This window comes from Lepidothrix coronata, unplaced genomic scaffold, assembly GCF_001604755.1.
Source record: "Lepidothrix coronata isolate B3197 unplaced genomic scaffold, Lepidothrix_coronata-1.0 Scaffold35, whole genome shotgun sequence".
Lineage (NCBI taxonomy): Eukaryota > Metazoa > Chordata > Aves > Passeriformes > Pipridae > Lepidothrix > Lepidothrix coronata.
In genome coordinates this window covers 3339382-3358415 of record NW_016690215.1, presented here as the reverse complement: position 1 = coordinate 3358415, position 19034 = coordinate 3339382, and the positions used below count along the sequence as shown (strand labels likewise).

General features: G+C 42.4%; 1 protein-coding gene across 3 annotated transcripts; it reads right to left on the bottom strand.

Moving 5' to 3' along the window:
• Nucleotides 1–5435: 5435 nt before the first annotated feature.
• On the bottom strand, nucleotides 5436–17410 carry LOC108495980 (toll-like receptor 7). 3 transcript variants are annotated; one of them, XM_017812249.1, is made up of 3 exons: nucleotides 14239–17410; nucleotides 12825–12949; nucleotides 5436–10543 (listed from the first exon to the last, which is right to left on the bottom strand). In XM_017812249.1, exons 1-3 carry the CDS (start codon nucleotides 14366–14368, stop codon nucleotides 7403–7405), a joined length of 3396 nt encoding a protein of 1131 aa, XP_017667738.1. In that variant the 5' UTR covers nucleotides 14369–17410; the 3' UTR covers nucleotides 5436–7402. The 3 variants fall into 3 exon arrangements, with proteins under 3 accessions (XP_017667738.1, XP_017667739.1, XP_017667740.1); XM_017812250.1 differs by having other exon boundaries at nucleotides 12825–12953; nucleotides 14239–14264; XM_017812251.1 differs by lacking the exon at nucleotides 14239–17410 and adding an exon at nucleotides 10953–11068 and having other exon boundaries at nucleotides 12825–12918.
• Nucleotides 17411–19034: the final 1624 nt, after the last annotated feature.

The window sequence follows — 19034 nt, the reverse complement described above, 5'->3', positions numbered from 1 at the left end:
AGGGGATGTGCTGCGGGGTGGAACGAGGCAGAACCAGGAGGTGGTTGAATGGGGATTGGATGGACATCATTATAAAATCATAGAACCTGTGTCCGAACACACGCGCATGGGTTTGTATCTCTGTGGGCCAAGGGCTCATTAAAGCTCTGCTCTCCTTATCTTATCTCCAACCCGGAGTCTTTTTTTCTCCTTGGTCTTTTAGACAACAGTTTGGCAGCAAAACTGGATATGGGGAGAGCAGAATTCTGACTGCTGAAGGAGCAAATTAGTAAGGTCCCCTGGGAATCTGCTTTTGAATGTATTGGGCTCCATGAAGGCTGGTCACTTTTTAGGAGCCATCTCTTCAGAGCACAGAAGCAGGCAATTTCAAACTGTTGGAAGTCAAGCAAACAGGCAAAAGTCCACCTTGGATGAGCAGGGTAATTCTAAAACATAGGCAAAGCGGAGTTTACTGCCTTCTTCAGCTCTGTCTTCAACACAATGAGGGGCCCTGGGACCCCTGGAGCCCTGTATTGGAAGACCATGACTGGGGGACTGATAAACTGTCAGCCAAATCTGAACCTTTATGAGACTTGTTGCTCCACCTGGCTCCATACAAGATTCATCCCAATGTACTGAAAAAGCTGGATGATGTTGTCATGGGGTCTTTCTTCATTATTTTTCAACTGTCTTGGGAGTCTGCAGAGGTCCCATTCAATTGGAAGCTGGCACATATTGTCCCAGTTTTCAAGAAGGGTAAGAAGGAAGACCCCAGTAATTACATGCCTGTCAGTCTCACTTCAGTGCCCAGTAAAATCACAGAGAAGTTTATTCTGAGAGTTGTTAAAAAATACTTGAGAGACAATGTAGTCACTGGTCATAGCCAGCTCATAACCACAAGGGAAAATTCCTGTTTAACTAACTTAATTTCCTTTTATGACAAGCTTGTCCATCTAGCTGACAAAGTGAAACCAGTAGATGTGTGGGGATTTTTGGACTTTAAGAAAGCTTTTGATACTGTTTCTCATAGTTCCTTCTGGACAAATTGTCCAGTGTGCAGCCAGACAAGTCCATAATACACTGGTTTGGGCTCAAAGGGTTGCCGTAAATGGGGTTACATCAGATTGGTGGCCAGTCACCAGTGGGGTTCTCCAGGGCTCAGTTGTAGGACCAGTGCTCTGGAATATTTTTTTAAATTATCTGGATACAGGGATTGAATACACTCCAAGGAAGTTTGCTGATGGTAATAAAATAAGAGGAACTGTGACTCCCTTGAGGGTAGAGAGACCTTACAAAGAGATCTGGATAGACTAGAGAGCTGGGCAATCATCAACAGTGCAAAACCTAACAAGAACAAATGCCTGAGACAGATTAATCCTGGTTATACATACACATTGGGGGATGAGAGGTTGGAGAGCAGCCCCACAGAAAAAGATCTGGAAGTTTGGGTTGATGGCAAGTTGAATTGAATTAACAGAGTGCCCTGGCAGGTAAAAGGGCCAGCAATACCCTGGGGTGCATCAAGTAGAGCATTGACAGCCAGTCGAAGGAAGTGCCTGTCCCACTCTGCACTGCACTGGTGCAACTCCACCTTAAGTACTGCATGCAGTTTGGGGCACCTCAATATTAAAAAACCTCAACCTATTAGATCGTGTCCAGAAGATGGTGATCAAGATGGTGAAAGGCCTTGAGAACAAGAGTAGCAGCTGAAGTTACTTGGCTTGTTCACCTCGGAGAAGAGAAGGCTGACAGGTGGTCATTGTGGTCTAGTGTCCTCAAGGGATGCAACTGAGGTGAAGGTGCTGATCTCCTCTCTCTGGTGACCAGTGATAATGATGCCTAAAATGGAAGAAAAATTCTCCAAACAATATTAGTTAGTATAGATAAGATAGAGAGCAGTTCTTTAATGAAGGTCTTCAGATGCATGCAATACATAGGTGTGCATGAGTATCCAGGGGTCCTATAATTTTATAGGACTAATCCATCCAATGCTACAATTATCCGATCCCTGATCCTCCCCAGATCTGCCCCCTTGCGGAACTGCCATTATGATTTAAAGGCTATGATGGACACATTACTTGACAAAACAGAGAAAGAGACAGTTCAGTGAGCTGCTTGAGCGTAGCTTGAAGCTGGTAAAGCAAGACAAAGATGAATCTCTGACACACTTCTTGAATAGGCCAGAAGAGAATTTTTCTTCCATTTTAGGCATCAAGACACAAGGAATGATATGAAGTTGTGTCAAGGGAAGTCCAGACTGGTCATTAGGGAAAGGTTCTTCACTGAGAGATTGATCAATTGCTTGAACAGGCTCCCCAGGGAAATGGCTACAGCATCAGGCCTGTCAGAGTTCGAGGGCTATCTGGATGACACTTCTAGTGATATGGTTTATTTTTAAGTAGTCCTGCAAGGAGCAGAGTGTTGAACTTAGTAATTCTTATGTGTCCCTTCTGACTCAAGATATTCCATGATTAAGTTGGGGACTCAAATGCCTCTATGCAAACTCTCACAGTATGGGGAATAAACAAGAGGAATTAGGAAAGTGTGTAAACCTAAAGGACTACAATCTTATTGGCATCACGGTGATTAGGTGAGATGGCTCCTATGACTAAAGTGTTGGAATGGAAGGATATAGGCTCTTTAGGAAGGACAGGCAGGGGAGATGAGGAGGGGTTGTCACCCTCTATGTCAGTGACCAGCTGGAGCGCATGGAGCTCTGCCTGGAGATGAATGAGGAGCTGACTGAGAGTTTATGGGTCAAGATTAAGGGGACAGCAGGGACAGGTGACATTATAGTGGGGGTCTGCTCCAGGTCACCTGACCAGGAAGTCTGAGTGACTGAGGCCCTCTATAGATAGGTAGGAGTAGCCTCACATTCACAAGCCCTGGTCCTCATGGAGGAATTTCTCTACCTCAATATCTGTTGTATGGATAAGACAGCAAGGCACAGGCAATCCAGGAAGTTCCTGGAATGCATCAATGATAAATTCCTTCTACAAGTGGTAGAGAAGACAACAAGGAGAGGTGCTGTGCTGGGCTTTGCTCTCACCAGCAAGGAGATGCTGGTGGGCAACATGAAGATCAAGGCTGACTTGGCTGCAGTGATAATAAAAACATTTCAGACCCTTAGGAGAGGGAGGAGGACACAGACCAAGATTGCTACTTTGGACTTCAGGAGAGCAGACTTTAGTCTCTTCAGAGATGCCTGGTAGAGTACCATAAAGCCCTGGAGGCAATAGGGGCCCAAGAAAGCTGGTTGGTATTCAAGGATTACTTCCTCCAAACTTAGGAGCAATGCATCCCAACAAAAAGGAAGTCAGGCAAGAATGCTGGAGCCTGTATGGATGAATAAGGAGCTCCTGGACAAACTCAAACACCAAAAGGAAGCCTACAGAGGGTAGAAAAAAGGACAGGTAGACTGGGAAGAACACAGAGAAATTGTCTGAGCAGCCAGGGATCAAGTTAGGAAGCTAAAGCCCAGATTTGGTCAACAGCAACAACAAAAGCTTCTATAGGTAATGTTGGTGATAAAATTAAGTCTAGAGAACATGTGGGCTCTCTCCGGAAGGAAATGGGAGACCTGGTTACCAAGGACATGGAGAAGGCTGAGGTACTCAGTGACTTCTTTACCTCAATCTTCACTGGCAAGTGCTCCAGTCACACCACCTGAATTGCAATAGGTAAAGGCAGGGACTGGGAGAATGAAGAACCACCCACTGTAGGAGAAGATCTGGTTCAAGACCATCTAAGGAACCTGAAGGTACAGAAGTTCATGCAACCTAATGAGATGCATCCACAGTCCTGAGGGAAATGGGGGAGGATGTGCCTAAGTCACTATCCATCATATTTGAGAAGTTGTGGCAGTCTGGTGAAGTTCCCACTGACTGGAAAAGGAGAAATGTAACCCTCATTTTTAAAAAGGGAAAAAAAGAAATTCTGGGGAACTACAGTCAATCAGTCTCACCTTAGTGCCTTTTAAGATCATGGAGCAAATCCTCTTATAAACTATGGTAAAGCACATGGAAAATAAGGATGTGATTTGCAACAGCCAATATGGCTTCACACTGGGGCTGGAGTGTTGGTGGATGAGGGAAAAGTGACTGATATTGTCTTCCTGCAATTGTGCAAAGCATTTGACACAGTCTCACATGACACCCTTGTCTCTAGACTGGAGAGATGTGGATGTGACAGATGGACCACTTGGTGAATAAGCTGGAGGGTTGCACTCAAAGAGCTCAATGTCCAAGTGGAGGTACATGATAAGTAATGTTCCTCAGGGGTTGGTGTTGGGAATGGTGCTGCTTAACATCTTTGTCAGTGACATGGACAGTGGGACTGACTGCACCCTCAGCAAATTTTCTCATGACACCCAGCTGTGTGATGTGGTTGAAATGCTGGACGGAAGGGATGCCATCCAGAGGATCCTTGAGAGGTTTGAGAAATGGGCCTGTGTGAACATCAGGAAATTCAACAAGGACTTGCTCTACAAGTGCAAGATCCTCCACGTGGGTTGGGGCAATGTCAAGCACAAAATCAGGTTGGGTGGAGAATGGATTGAGAGCAGAGCTGAAGAGAAAGACTTGAGCGTATTGGTTGACGAGAAGCTCAACATGACTTGACAATGTCTACTTGCAGCTCAGAAAGCCTGTGTCCTGGGCTGCATGAAAAGGTATGGTTTTTTGAGGTGATTCTCCTCCTCTACGCTGCTCTTGTGAGGACTGATGAGTCCAGCTCTGGGGCCTCCAACGTAAGAAGGACTGGGACCTTTCAGAGCAAGTCCAGAGGAAGACCGTAAAGATGATCAGAGGTCTGGAGCCTCTCTCCTATGAGGATAGTCTGAGACAGCTGGGGTTCTTCAGCCCAGAGAAGAGAAGGCTCAAGGGAGACCCTAGAGCTTCTTCCAGAACCTAAAGGGGCTCTACAAGAGAGCTGAAGTGGGGCTTTGTACAAGGCCATGTAGTGATAGGACAAGGAGGAATGGCTTTAAGCTGATAGAGGGTAACTTTAAATTAGATATAATTGATAAATTCTTTAATGTGAGGGTGGTGACACACTCAGGTTGCCTAGAGAAGCTGTGGATGCCCTATCCTTGTATTCAAGGCCAGGTTGGATAGGGGTTTGAACAATCTGGTGAAGTGGAAAGTGTCCCTGCCCATGGCAAGAGGTTTGAATGGAATTATCTTTAAGGTCTCTTCCAACCCAAACCATGGTATTATTCTATGATTCTACCTCATGAAGATAGCTGTATTACAGATCATGTTCTATTTAGAGACACAAATTGTTTAGGTTTACAGACAGCCATGAGAAACCACAGAATCATAGAATTGTTAAGGTTGGAAAGGCCTTTAAGAACACCAATTCCAACTGTCAGCTCAGCACTATCACTATGTTTACCCTTCAAGTGTATCCTCAAGTGCCATATCCACATGTTTTTTTCATGATAATGTAAACCTACTCTGGCATAGCTTCAGGCCATTTCCTCTCATCCTGTCACTTGCTACCCAGGAGAAGAGATTGACTCCCACCTCACTACAACATCCTTTCAGGTAGTTATAGAGAGCCATAAGGTCTCCTGTCAGCCTCCTTTTCTCCAGCCTAAATAATCCCAGCTCCCTCAGCCATTCCTCATAGGACTTGTGCTCCAGATCCTTCACCAGGTTTGTTGCCCTTCTCTGGAAACTCTCCAGCACCTCAATGTCTTTCTTGTAGTGAGGGGCCCAGAACTGAACACAGAATTCGAAGTGCAGCCTCCTGAGTGTAGCTGGAAAATCACTGACCTAGTCCTTCTGGCCATACTATTTCTGATATAAGCCAGGATGCCACCAGCCTTCTTGGCCACCTGGGCACACTGCTGGCTCATGTTCAGCCAGCTGCCAATCAGCACCCCCAAGTTCTTTTTCACCACCAGTGATCAGCTGCCAGCTGGATGTAACTCCATTCACCACCTCTCTCTGGGCCAGGCCATCCAGCCAGCTTTTACCTGGTGAAGAGTACATCTGTCCACATCATGATAAGACAGTTTCTTTAGGAGAATGCTATGGGAAATAATGTCAAAGGTTTTACTAATATCTAGACAATAATGTCATCTGCTAAGCAGGTCATTTTGTCACAGAAGGAGATCAGATTGGTCAAGTAAGACCTGCCCTTCATAAATCCATGCTGGCTGGACCTTACCCCCTGGTTGTCCTGTACTTGTTGCATGATGGCATTAGAGATGATCTTCATGACCTTCCCTGGCACCGGTGTCAGGCTGACAGGCCTGTAGTTCCCCAGATCCTTCTTCCAATGTCAAAATAAAACCATAAAACACTCACTCTTCTAAATAGGCTCTGCTCTATCTCCTGCTTCTGTTGTTAATTAGTAACACCACTATGATAAATTTGGAGGAAAAACCCCCTTACTATATGTAATATTATTATATTAACATTAGTTTTCTTGTTTGTGTCTGTGATCTTGCCTGCCTGCCTAGGCAGTTCCTATCGAAAAGGAACTATTCGATAGTTCCTATCGAAAAGGAACTATTTAAAGAAAGGACAAGATGGGAAAGCTAGGAAAGGAACCACCAGAGGCAGCTGAGATTATAGAATGGTTTGGATTGGAAGGGATCTGGAAGATAATCTACTTCTTTGTGTCTGTGGTCTAATTGATTTTGTCCATCTGCCTTGTACCTCTCCCTCTGCCTATCTGCTATCCTAATCCCTCTTCTTGCTCCCATGCAGCAGCTCCATGCACAAGGACTCCCTTTATCTTATAACTCCTTCCCACCCACAGCCTACAAGCCCTTCTGAACTTGTTTCTCAGACACCTTCCCATTTTAGTCCACACACATTCTTCAAAGTTTCTTCAGATTTACGAGGTTTTTGGCAGTGAAACAATGGGAGAGTTCCTGTACCAGACACAAACCTCTGACAGAAGTCTCGACAGAATTTCTTATCCCCAGAGATTAGAACTGTTCCCCACTCAGACAGAAGTGGTAGACTCAGAAGCTGGAAGCCTAACACGAAAAGAGAAGAAACCTTGTATTTTCCCAACTCGTAAGATCAAAACATGAGTTTTACTAAATGCATTTTCAGAGACAAATATGCCAGCAAGCATTTTTCTTGTTTTTCATAAATACCTCAAATAGAGAAACTAAAATTTTCTATGAAAATCACATTTACTCCAACAATATCTGAACAGCAGCAATTTCAGGCATGGTCTCTCCTGCAGTCTGTGTAGTCGAGTATGTTGATACAGTGTCTAACCCAGACTTGACCCAACCACAGGAGATGTTAGAGGCCTCTAGTGAACTGAAAGCTGGAAGTGGCAATTTTGTTCTAAACCAGTGACTTCCAGGGTGTAGTGCATTATCTCTTGCTCTGCAGTAATAAATCCCAAGCCAGGTGCATGTGCATCATAACAAATTTTATGGGGAAGGGTAGAGCTAAACAGTTTCTTGGAGAAGCTTGTTGTAAGCCAGTGAATTGTTTGTAGCTATGGCATTTTTCAGGCACTGCCAGAAGAAGGGTTGAGACTGAGGGTTAGTTGGCCATTCCAGGACAGAATTTCGACACAGCCTCTTCCTCAGACGGACATAGCGCGACTTCTGCAAAACCTTCTCAAGAAATATCAAGATAATGACATCCAGTTTTTCATCTAGAAGCCGCTGGTGGGCCATGTAAAAGGTTGTCCTGAAACTGCCACTTTTAATATACTTATTGGTCAGCACAAATACAGTCTTTTTGCTCAGCTGAATGCTCTGGGAAAGGTTGTCAAAGACCGGCTGTCCTGCCAGCCAGTCCCTTGCTTCCAGGCATAAATTGAACTGCCTGGCTTTTTGGTCTTCCAGCCTTCTAACCAGTTCTTCCATCACCCAGTCATTCACAGCTGGATCTTCGTTGTCATAGGCAATAAAAGCATCGTAGCAGGCATCTGGTAAAGATAAACGCCGATAGCCCTTCAGCTTGGCAGTGCAGTAGTGGTAACTGTACCACACATCCCAGAAGTACAGATGGCTCGTCACCGCAAGCACCATAAAGCTGAGGATGGTTGAAGCTGATAGAGCGTACAGGATCAAATACGAGGTGTCCAGCTCACAGGTATACAGATCCAAGAAAACCACGCTCCTTCCCTTATGTGCCCCTGGGCCAGCACAGGTCACGTCTGAGGCCAGAAGAGGAATAGTCACCTGAGTCTGATTGATCCACCAGACAAACCACACGGCCTCGCAGTTGCACCTGAAAGGGTTGCCATGCAAAAGCAGCATCTTCAGGTTGTTGATGACATTTTCAGGGAAGCTAGATTTCTTAATTATTTCAATCTTGTTTGAGCTGAGGTCCAAATACCTCAGTTTAAAAGCACCTCTGAGAAAATGTTTGGTTAGATGGTGAATACGATTGTTTCGAAGCATCAGTTCTTGCAGTGATGAGGAGCAATTGGACAGTTCTCGGGGAACAGTAGTCAGAAGGTTATTGCTCAGGTCCAGAGTTACTAGTTTCTTCAGATAGTGGAGGTTTCCCCAGTTGAAACTCTTCAATCGATTATTGGTTAAGTTGAGGAGCTTGAGTTTGGGAGGCATTGCTTCAAAAACAGTGGGAGGCAAAAAACTGAGCGAGTTGAAGGAAATATCCAGTTCTTCCAGGCTGGTCAGATTCTTGAAGAAGGATAAGTATCTAGCATTGCCATCCATCCATAAAACATCTAATCGATTTCCTCTAAATTCTAAAATTTGAAGAGATTGACTTTCCATTCCTGTGTTAATGGTGGTAGAAATGTCATTATCATTCATCATCAGCTTCCTCAAATGGTCTAGGTTTTTCACAAAATTAAGCACATGAGTAACACCTTCTGCCAGAAAATAATGTTGATTATTGCTCAGGTCAAGAATTTCTAAATGTTCTAGCTCTTTGAAAGCAGTTTGGTATAGCAAATCAACCCTGTTGTTAGAAAAATCCAGATATTTCAATCCAGACAAGTAGGAGAATTCACTTCCATTTAAAGTTTGACTTATTGCATTATCTGACAAGTTGAGACAGGTAAGGGAGCTAAGTCCCTGGAAGTCTGAGGGGTTAATAAAAAATATATTATTTCTGCTCAAATCCAGAGTTTTTCCAAATTGCAGGCAATCTTCCTTAACTGAAGATTGGTAGGAAGCAGCCTCTTTATCTTTGGAATGGCAACTTCGCCCATACACATCATACCTAAAATAATGCATCTCTTGTAGTACTTGCCTGTTGTACTGCTCGACAGAAAACCCAAGATTAGAGCAGAATCCATTGGAGTTGCTTTCCCCTGAAGAAGGAGAAATTTTATTCACTGAGAGGTCTATGACCTTAAGAGCTGGGAATCCTTCGAACACTGTCAGGTTTGCAACTTTAATAAAATTAGTCCCAAGATCCAAGACGGTGAGATTCCTAAGACTGAGCAGTGGGCGTAGATCCTCCTCTCTCAGTTCTTTAAAGACATAACCTTTGAGCCTCAAGGTTTCCAGGTTAGAGAGGGAAGAAAATGTCTCGGACAGTTTCAAGAAGGGAGAATACAACTTGAGTTCAAAATTAAAGGACAGATCAAGCTCCACCAGGCTGGGGACAAACTTCAAAAACTGAGCATCTCCAATCTCCTTCATGAGGAAATTTTGGGAGAGGTCAAGTTCTTTGAGGTTCTTGATGTTTTTAAACCAACTGCTGGGTATGCTCTGAAGAGAGTTACTGTGAAGTCGCAAAATTCTTAAATTTTTCAAGGAATCAAAAGCCTTTGAATGTATCTGAATCGAGCCACTGGTGCAGGGAATGCAAGGATATGGGGCATTATAGCAACGTGGGCAGTTGCCACTTAGATCGAGAATTTCTAGGTTGGGAAGGGCACTTAAATCCTGTTCTTGAATCACTTGAATCCTGTTATTGTAAATATACAGTTCCTTCAAAGTAGATGACAAATTGAGTGGAACGTGTGTTAAGTTGTTGGACTTCAGGGATAGTATTGTTAATTTTTTCAGCTCCAGAAAGGCTGTTTCCTCAATCTCAAATGAAACATTGCATGGATTGCGGTAGTAACAGTTCTGTCCCAGATACAATACCTCTATGTTTCCCAGCTCTGACAAGTTGGCTTTTTGGATAGAAAAGATAGTATTTGCTTCCAGGCTCAGCAGGGTTAAAGTAGCAGGAAGACCTCGGGGTATTTCCAACAGCTGGTTTGCATCCAAGTACAGTGACTTCAGTCTTGTCAGGGCAGCAAAACTGCCATTCTCAATCTCCAGTCTTCTGTTGCAGACAAGATCTTTGGGCCCCAGTCTGACAGGCACACAGTTGCATCTGAAGTCAATCTCCATGAGGTTTTTAAGCTGAGCAAAGGATGTTGGATAGATATGGGGAATATGGTTAATACTCAAGGTGAGGTTGGTAGCGTTTTCAGGGATCCCTCTGGGGACTTGTGTGAGACGCCGGTAGGTGCAGTCCACTGTCACAGTACCTTCTGAAGATTTAACATCACAGGGCAAAGTCTTGGGAAACCAAGCTCCAGACAGCAGCATCGGAAACAGGAAGAGCAAGACAAATAGCAAAGCATTTGACATCTTTGCACGAGGTACCTAAAAATAAGGAAGCACAGGTATTAGTTTAAGGTAATTAAACATTTCACCCACACACTGGGTCAGACCAAATAGGTCTACACTTGTAGATGTGCAGGTAGGATTATAAGTTTTTTGGTATTTTGTTGGTATTCCTTACTTTATTATCACGATGTATTGCAGCGTTAATATAAATATCACTCTCTAAATAAGGGATTGGTAAAAAAATCTACTGAAAAAGTGGCAACACAGGTGATTGAAATTTACATCTCTGTGAATGTTCTTTTCTTTTAAGGGGAAACAGCAGGTGGTTAAACTTCCAGCAGATTGCCATTGCATACTGGAGTAGATGAGCAAAGTTACTGTTTCATAGTGTATGATAGATAAAATCTATAGTCCCTTAAAAACTAGTGTAGACTTTCAAACTTACTGAAGCGTCAGCACAGGTGGAGAGTTGACCTAAGCCAGTCTATGGCTTTATTTCCATAAGGTTTAATACCACCTTGCATTTTCACTCTTCAATAAGGACAGGGAGCCGAGAAAACACTGTAGCAATGTGAAGTGTGAAAATGAAAATCAAAGACAGGTTTAAAATTGAGCATGTTCCATATAAGACTCATAAGCATTAAATACCCAGAGCCAAAATCCCACAGGCATTTAAAGAAACTTTCCAAACATTCTTAGTGTCTGTCAAGTCTTTGTGCTCTTGCCTACTTTATAGATTTATGTGTATTATGGGAAGGACAATAAGCTTTTAATATGTCACAGCTTACCCCTTACTTCCTCAGCAGTGGTCAGTGTCAAAGAAACCCTGGCTGGCAAGCTGCCAGCCTTGGCTTGTGTGACACAGGCAGAGAGGCTGTGACCATTTTGCTGCACTGCCCAGTATCTTAACTGCTGGCGTCAGGTGCTGGTCATTTCTCCCTTGAAAACTCAGTGTTGAAGGCTTGGAGATGCACGACACATAGAGGGCTCTTAAATAAGCAGGATTTGTCTGGATAATATTGATTAAGTGTTAAAACCCAGGTAAGCAGCAGAAAATTGGATGATTAGGTAAAATGTCCAAGATACAAGGAAATGGTTTTTTCTCTTTAGCTGGGGCACAAGAATATACAGAGACCTGCTCCAGCAGTCTGTGCAAACCCTGTTGAGTGCTACAAAGACATGCCTTGCAGGTGACACAGACTTGGAGGTGAAGCGAGCCTTCCTGTTGTATGCTCTGTTTACAGTGTCTCCTAGACAACTTTTTGCTTTTGTGTTACCTTATAGAACTATGCTAAACCTACCTCTGCATCCATGTACCTGGAAGAGTGACCTGCAGGGCAGCAGATGTGTGAGAAGGCAGATCATGTCTCACACAGCACTGCACTTCTGCTATCTAGAGTCCACAGCCTAATGGCATCACTTTGGGGATTCAGAACCTCAGTACAGAAGAAAAAATTTAGAAGTCCACCACAGATGTAACCTAGGACTACTATACCCCAGCCTTTCCTATTCGACATTCTTTCCTATTCCCTGGCAATGCTACAGTGCCACTTTCTTTTCAGCAGATCCTCTAAGAAAAGGCAAGGGAGCTAAATAATATGGCTGATAGGAATCAAACTAACCACCATTTGGTTATTCATCGTGGAATTCACATTGGACTCTCACCCAGACAGACGCCACTGCGTAAGAGAGTTTACCAGCATTTTCAGCTCAGTCTAGCCAATCCCCTTGAGAGGAGGATTAACTTTTTTGATTTCCTGATGTAGAAAAGTCTTTGGATGAAAATGATGCATAAGAATAATCACAGTATGTGGGGAGCAAATTTGGAAAAGATAGCAAGCATTCATTTCCTCCCAGCTCCCTAGATCTTTTTCTTAAACTCTTTTTTCTCCACTAATGCAGTCAGGGATGTGAAAGGGAGAAGGGAGGGCTCTACCATTGCTATTTATTACATGGAAAACTGAAGGTCTTTATTCAAATGACAAGAGGCATTGCCAAAGAAAAATCTTTATAGAATCTTGTAAATATTTTGCCTTCCTTCCTTCCATCCTTTTTTCCAGGAAATACACTATATTATGCATGTAAAAGATATTATGAGATTATAGAAAAGCCAAAGAGTGCCTATCCTAACCAAATGGCCTATGATGTTCCAGCACCTGCCTTCCTCCATCTCTTGCTTTAGCAGGCCAATGGACCCCAGGGCCAGGAACATTATCTAAGGCAGGTTCCCATGGAGCATGGCAGAGAGGCTGTAGGGGAACTGCAGAGACTCTCTGCACTGCAGGACATATTGCTCCATTGTATTGGTGCCAATTACCTTTATCTGTTGATGCACAACACAGCAGAGCATGAAGTGCCAGTCGTCACCAGCCATGGACAAAGAACCTGCAGTCATTGAGGGAAATACTGACAGTTGCTGCACATCAGACTCCAGGAGCCATTCTAACTTTAAAGGAAGGAAGGAAAAGTAAATTAGATTCAACCTTTAAAGATCTGATAAACCACATTAAGCCATTCTATCCAAGCACTAGAGCAGGACCCGGGCAAGGTGTAGTTGCAGTCTAAACCGACAACACAAACTTCCTACATGAACTCACAAGCAGCCACTGCACTCAGGGCCTTAATTTCAGGTGCTTACCCAAGGTCCTCAATTCATTGTCACCAACCTGGGCTGCACTGACGTTCAAGAGAGAGTGGGAGAGGAGAGAGAGAGAGAGAGAGAGAGGGCAAGAGAGAGTGAGAGAGAGCGAGAGAGAGAGAGAGAGGAAGAGGGAGCCCCTCTGTAGGTGCTGCTGGGCTCTGGAGATGGAAGGAACTCTGACTGACTACACACCAGAGACTCACACTGCTGATTTAGGTGCCTGAAATCAGGTGCAATGAATATGGGCCTTAAAAGTCTTCATAAATATGTTTCTATGTTTCTTAAGAAGTCAAAGAAGACCTTTGGAGCATTTACAATGCTCAGATTTTGAACTCTCACGTATTACGGTATTATTAGGAACCTAAGTGTTGTTGCAGAGCCAGCCTAGCTCCTACCATCTTTGTGCTTCATTGCTTTGTATAGTCTTCTCTTTCCCAATATCTTTGTAATGTATTATGTATTTTAACTGTAAGCTGTTGCATTCTGGTGTTATATCTGACTATTTGCATGTGTAACACTTAGGAGCTGTTTAAGTACCAGAACAAATAAAAAGACTTTTAAATAGGGGAAACAAGCAACATCTTTGCAACGAGAAGCTTGTTTAAAAGTACAGCTGGAGTGTGCATGTGAACTGTTCTTGTCTCTGTGATCTACGCTTGGCTTCATAAGAAGTTCAAAAAAAACTAATCTACTGATCCTAATGGGCATGTGCAAAAACCCTTAATGATTTAGAGTGTTCTTCAAATATTCAGCAACAGTACAACTAGGTGTTTCTGAAGAAAGATTTTCTGTAGAGATTTCACGTGTATTTTAAGAAGTAACAGGAGGAAAGTGTAGAGAAAAATGAACGCCTCAGAAGTTACAGCAATTAGAAAAGACATTATTATACACGTTCTGTAGCACTGCAGTACAAATAAGTATTAGAGCAAATAAATGCTTTCCCTTCCTTTCATAATGCACTGCAGCTTCTAATTATAATAGTAAAACTGAACAGTTAGAAAGCAGAAAAGCAGAAAATGTTCTTAAAGTCTTCCACAACTGTTCAGTAAAAGAGGTGTAAAAGCAAATTTAAAATGAAAGTTTAACATACCATTTTCTGTGTGCTTCCAGATCTGGCAGATTTTTTGTTTGAAGAGCCTGTAAATCAGAGCAGAAGAAAACAGCATAAAAGTGGTCCCCACTGGTTCAGATGAGGTCCGGAGGAGAGTATAATATGCCATAACTTACTCAAGACAACAGCAGTAATCACTGCTCTATTATTACTCTTCACCTCAACTGCAACTTGAGAAATAATTGAATGTGAAACAACTGTTGCAACTCACTTCCTCAAATATTTGTACTTAAAACAACAGTACCTCATTTTCTGCTCCACCCCTAAGAAATAATGGAGTACTCTTATTTTCCCCCTTTTAAGCAAATTTTCACATTACTCATAAATTCACATGCTTTTATTCTGCAATATATATGCTGCAATTCACTGTTTTCTTCGTTATTTTTGAAGTTTTCATTTCAAACTGTGTTTTACTCTGCTACAGTGTCACACCATAAAGAACTATAAGACCTACTCAGAGGAGATAAATATCCAAGCCACAGGGAACTCTGAAGGGGGACAGTTGCGAAGTATTTGGCCACAAAGTTTAAAATCAATCAGCTGGGAGACAAACGCACTACATAAGGATAACCAGTCACTTCAGACAATTAACATTTGCAGGAGATCAAGTTCCTCCTTTTACCCATCCCTCTTTTTTAGTATAAGTGGCATGAATAGAGATACAGACATAGTCAATTGATGTTAAAAATAATTTAGATTTAGAAGTTTAGTAATTTTTATAATTATTATTATTTTTTGGCATTCATTCCTGATATAAATAGCTTCAAGAACTGGAACAGTTCTAAGCTGAATACTTTACGGAAGAAATGTCTATTAAGTGAATGAGACTTTGGGGAAGGGAACCAAAATAAAGCATGATAAAAAGGATAGTGGTAAGGGCATAGGAAACAGCATACAGAAAGGTGAAAATTGCATGGGAGAGTGTAGAAGGGTCAGAATTAAAAATTACAAGGATAGACTTAAGCTGGTGACAATCCAGCATTACACAGAACACAGTGTCTGTCTGAGAGTTTCTTACTTAGAAGTTTTTGTGCTTAGCAGAACAGACTAGTTCAATGATTAGGATATTTATTAGGTGGAGTTTGTGGGGTTTTTCATGTCTTCTTTCCCTACATATTTTTATTTACATTTTAAATAGCAATTAATAATTTCTTTGACCATGATGGAGCTGAGAAACTCATTTCAGATGCCTGGAACCTGAAGAATGAACAGGAAAAGAATTTGCAGTCATATTTGCAAATTCCCTGTGTTTAGAGTCTGAGTCATTTAGACACGAACACAAAAACAAGAAAGTCATTGCCATTTTAATCAGGGCCTAGGAAAAGGCTCATTAATTCCCAGCTATATTAATTCGGGACTTTATTTCTCACCCTTGTGGCTGAATACTAAAATACTACAACAAAGTATTTGTTGTACTCTGTTCTTTATTGATAACTGGATTTTGCTTTTCACGCAAGATGCACTGAGGTTTTCATAGAGTGCTACTGTAACTAATGCAGAAATCTTACTAAAATCCTACTATGTGTTGCAAGGACATTCAACACATTTCTAGTAGGAGGAAAACCTGCACTACAAACACCACACACTAGTTATTCCACTCTGGATTTTTCACACTCTATGTGACCACAAAGGAAAGTTACCTTCCACTCGTTTATAATTATTCACCAAATATGCTTAATTAATCATGAAAGAAGAGAACGAGTCGGCACAAGTTTGACTGTGTATGTTGATTTCTTCAAGCACCCAGCCGTTCCCTGGTACATGACACTGGAGCATGAGATGCTTAATGTCCACTTGCTTTGATTGCAAGAAGGTTTTCTAAATCACAGTGTCCAGTCACGCAACCCTGTAATCTTTGACAGGTGCTCAGTATCCTTGGAGATCTCCCTTGCAGCCTAAACCTACAAACTGTGGAAATTTTAATAGCTGTACTGACACTTAGCATTTCCTTTTGGAATAAGGCTGACTTTTTTTTATATTAGGAATTTGCTGTCACCCATCTAAGAGCTCTAGTTTCAATTCTGTTCAAAGTGAAACTGCAGCTTTTAGCTGAACACCAATAGAAATGCAGAGTACTTTTTTTCCGTCTTTTTTTCTTTTCCTTTTTCTTTTTTTTTACCTAAGAAACGTGGGTAAAAAATTACAATATTTTCCTTCAAAAGGTGGGAGTAAATGTACAGCAGCCTAGAAGTCCAGGATTTCTGAACTGTAATTTGGTTTTAAAGGCACAAGGAGTCACTGATTTACTGATTTCAAAAGTTCGGTTTCCATCAGATGCTGTACAAAATGTCTTTTGTCTCTGTTGTGAAACACAAGGAAACTGAAAAGCAGCTACTGCATCAAATTAGGGGAAGATTCACTGTAAATGTATATTGCTGCCTTTGTGAAAGAAGAATATAATTTAAAACAAAGCAGGAGTCCTTAATTGTCTAAATCCTTCGTGTAGAGGTTTGGTTGTCAGTGGGCTTGTAATCAGATCAGTAAACTCACATTTCCTTTCTTTTTATTCCTAATGTCTTGCAGCAAAATCTTTTCTTTATAGTGCCAACCCTCATATCAAGAATGATGATACCACTCCACATATTCATGGTTAATACAACATTCAGTGTAAGATTGCATAATTTACCCAGGAAATTATTCAAGAAAACCAGTTGTGCACTTCTGAAATAAAAAAGCTGACTCTTCAAAGTGATGTAGACAGATGTACGAAAATAACCACAAAGAGAAATGGATAGGAAAATTGAGGAAATTAAAACAAAATCACTTGCAGAAGCCTTAAAGTTTCTGTATGTATGATCTCTGTATATAATGCAGGATCCTTGCTGACAGCAGTGCAGAAATGTGTAGTGAACACTAAAAGCAACCAAAACAATAAGGAGAAAGCAGTGGAGGAGATTGGCCAAAAACAAGGGCAGAGGAGACTCAGAGCTCTGGTGAGGGAGGAGACCCAAACCACCCAGGGTGCCGAGGTACCCCTGAGGGAGCCTCCTGTACCACAGAAATAGACTTGGCCATTTCTGAAAGCTGAGGCTGCCCCAGGCTACATCCATGCCAAGACTGACTGACCGGTGTTTACAACAGGTTAAACTTGTGTTCTGGAAGCAAAGGTGCCTGCCACTTTTACTGAAAGTGAGTTACCTTCAAGAGAGGCAGAAGGCATCCAGAACTACCTGAAATAAGATGGAGCTATTTTTCCAGGCTCTCCAGGGTCAGCAATGCAGCTACAGCTCTCCTGTTTGTTTCTTCCTAAGGGACTGATAAGATAGAGTAGCCAGAGAGGGCATCCCTGCTTTTCTCTGGGGGATGAGGAAGAGGAGTAGTGCCAAGGCAGTAATGTTAGAAGCAGTGGGGCATGCTAATGTAGGCAAATAATAAAACTGGCCGGTTCAGAGGAATTATGGCACTTGTGAGAGAAATATCCTCAACTCCTACTTTCTATTGATGACATTACTAGCCTTTTTTAATGTTTAATATAGGCAATCTTGTCATGGTTTATGAAGCCATTCTCAGGCAAAAGCACTGAGGGAGTACTGAAACAACCTCTGCAGAACAACATGGAACTCAGACACTGCTGAACCCAAACAAATCACATATCAGGAAAACAGCTTCAAAGGAAATAAAGGCCTAAGATTAGGACAAGCAAGTGTAATGAGGCTCATATTAAACATACAAGTGTGTTAGTATTCTGATTTATTATAGTATTTGATATTGCTTTTTCAAAAATTGTGCATGACATTTTTATGGCTGAGGGCTACCACTCAACAGGATATTTTGATAAGAAGGAAATGGAGCTGTTGGACCAAGTCCAGAGTAGGGCCACAAAGTTGATAAGGGGACAAGAATATCTCTCCTATGAAGACAGGCTGAGAAAATTGGGGCTGTTCGGCCTGAAGATTTCATAGCAGCCTTCCAGTATCTGAAAGGGGCCTACAAGGAAGCCAGAGAGGGACTCTTTGTCAGGAACTGTACTGATAGGACAAGGAATAATGGATTGAAATTGAATGGGTTCAGACTGAAATAGAGGAAAGAAGAAATTATTTGCTCTAAGTGTGGTGAGGCACTGGAACAGGTTACCCAAAGCAGCTCTCAGGTGGAGATAAAGCTGGGTTAATAAATTACGAAATAAAAAAGGGTAGATGATGGAAAAATAATCACTCACCACCTCCTGACAGCAAAGCAATGCCCAGCTGGCCTCACAGTGACATCTGGTTTTGCCAAACCCTCATCCCTCCACTCTCCATCCCAATTTTATTGCTGCACATGGAACCATAATGGCTTGGGTTTTCCCTTTGGTCCGCTGGGCTCTGCAAACTTGGCTGTGTCCCCTGCCAGACTCTTGCTCACCCACAGTCTGCTCACCAGAGCAAAAAGGCCTTGAGGTTCTGAATCTGCCCTCCCAATTCTCTCCCAAACCAGGCTGTGTGGAGCTTGGCTGCCAGCCTGGGGCAGCCACCACTCAACACATCAGAGACCACAGCACTGGCATTGACAGCAGATGCCTGACAAGCAACTGAGAGAGAGACTTGTACAGTGAAAACATGCTCAGATTTCACTCCCAACAGTCCACTGCTTCAGCAACAGCCTCTGAACATTTGACACTTAAAACCCCTGGAGTCTATGGCAAGAGGTTCCAGAAAGGCTGCAGATGTCAGGTACTCTTACCAAGAAAGGCAAAAACGTATACTTCCATGAGGGCAGGAGAACAAGGCAAAATAAGGTTTCTAGACAAATATGAGCTAAATCCTCTAACTTATGCAATGCAATGTGGCTTTTTT

Coding starts and splice junctions, on each gene's coding strand:
- LOC108495980 (XM_017812249.1), bottom strand. CDS start 14,368: ATGGCATATTATACTCTCCTCCGGACCTCATCTGAACCAGTGGGGACC. Junction 12,950..14,238: donor CTGGAAGCACACAGAAAATG/GTATGTTAAACT, acceptor CTTTAAAGTTAG/AATGGCTCCTGGAGTCTGAT. Junction 10,544..12,824: donor TTGTGCATCAACAGATAAAG/GTAATTGGCACC, acceptor CCTTATTTTTAG/GTACCTCGTGCAAAGATGTC.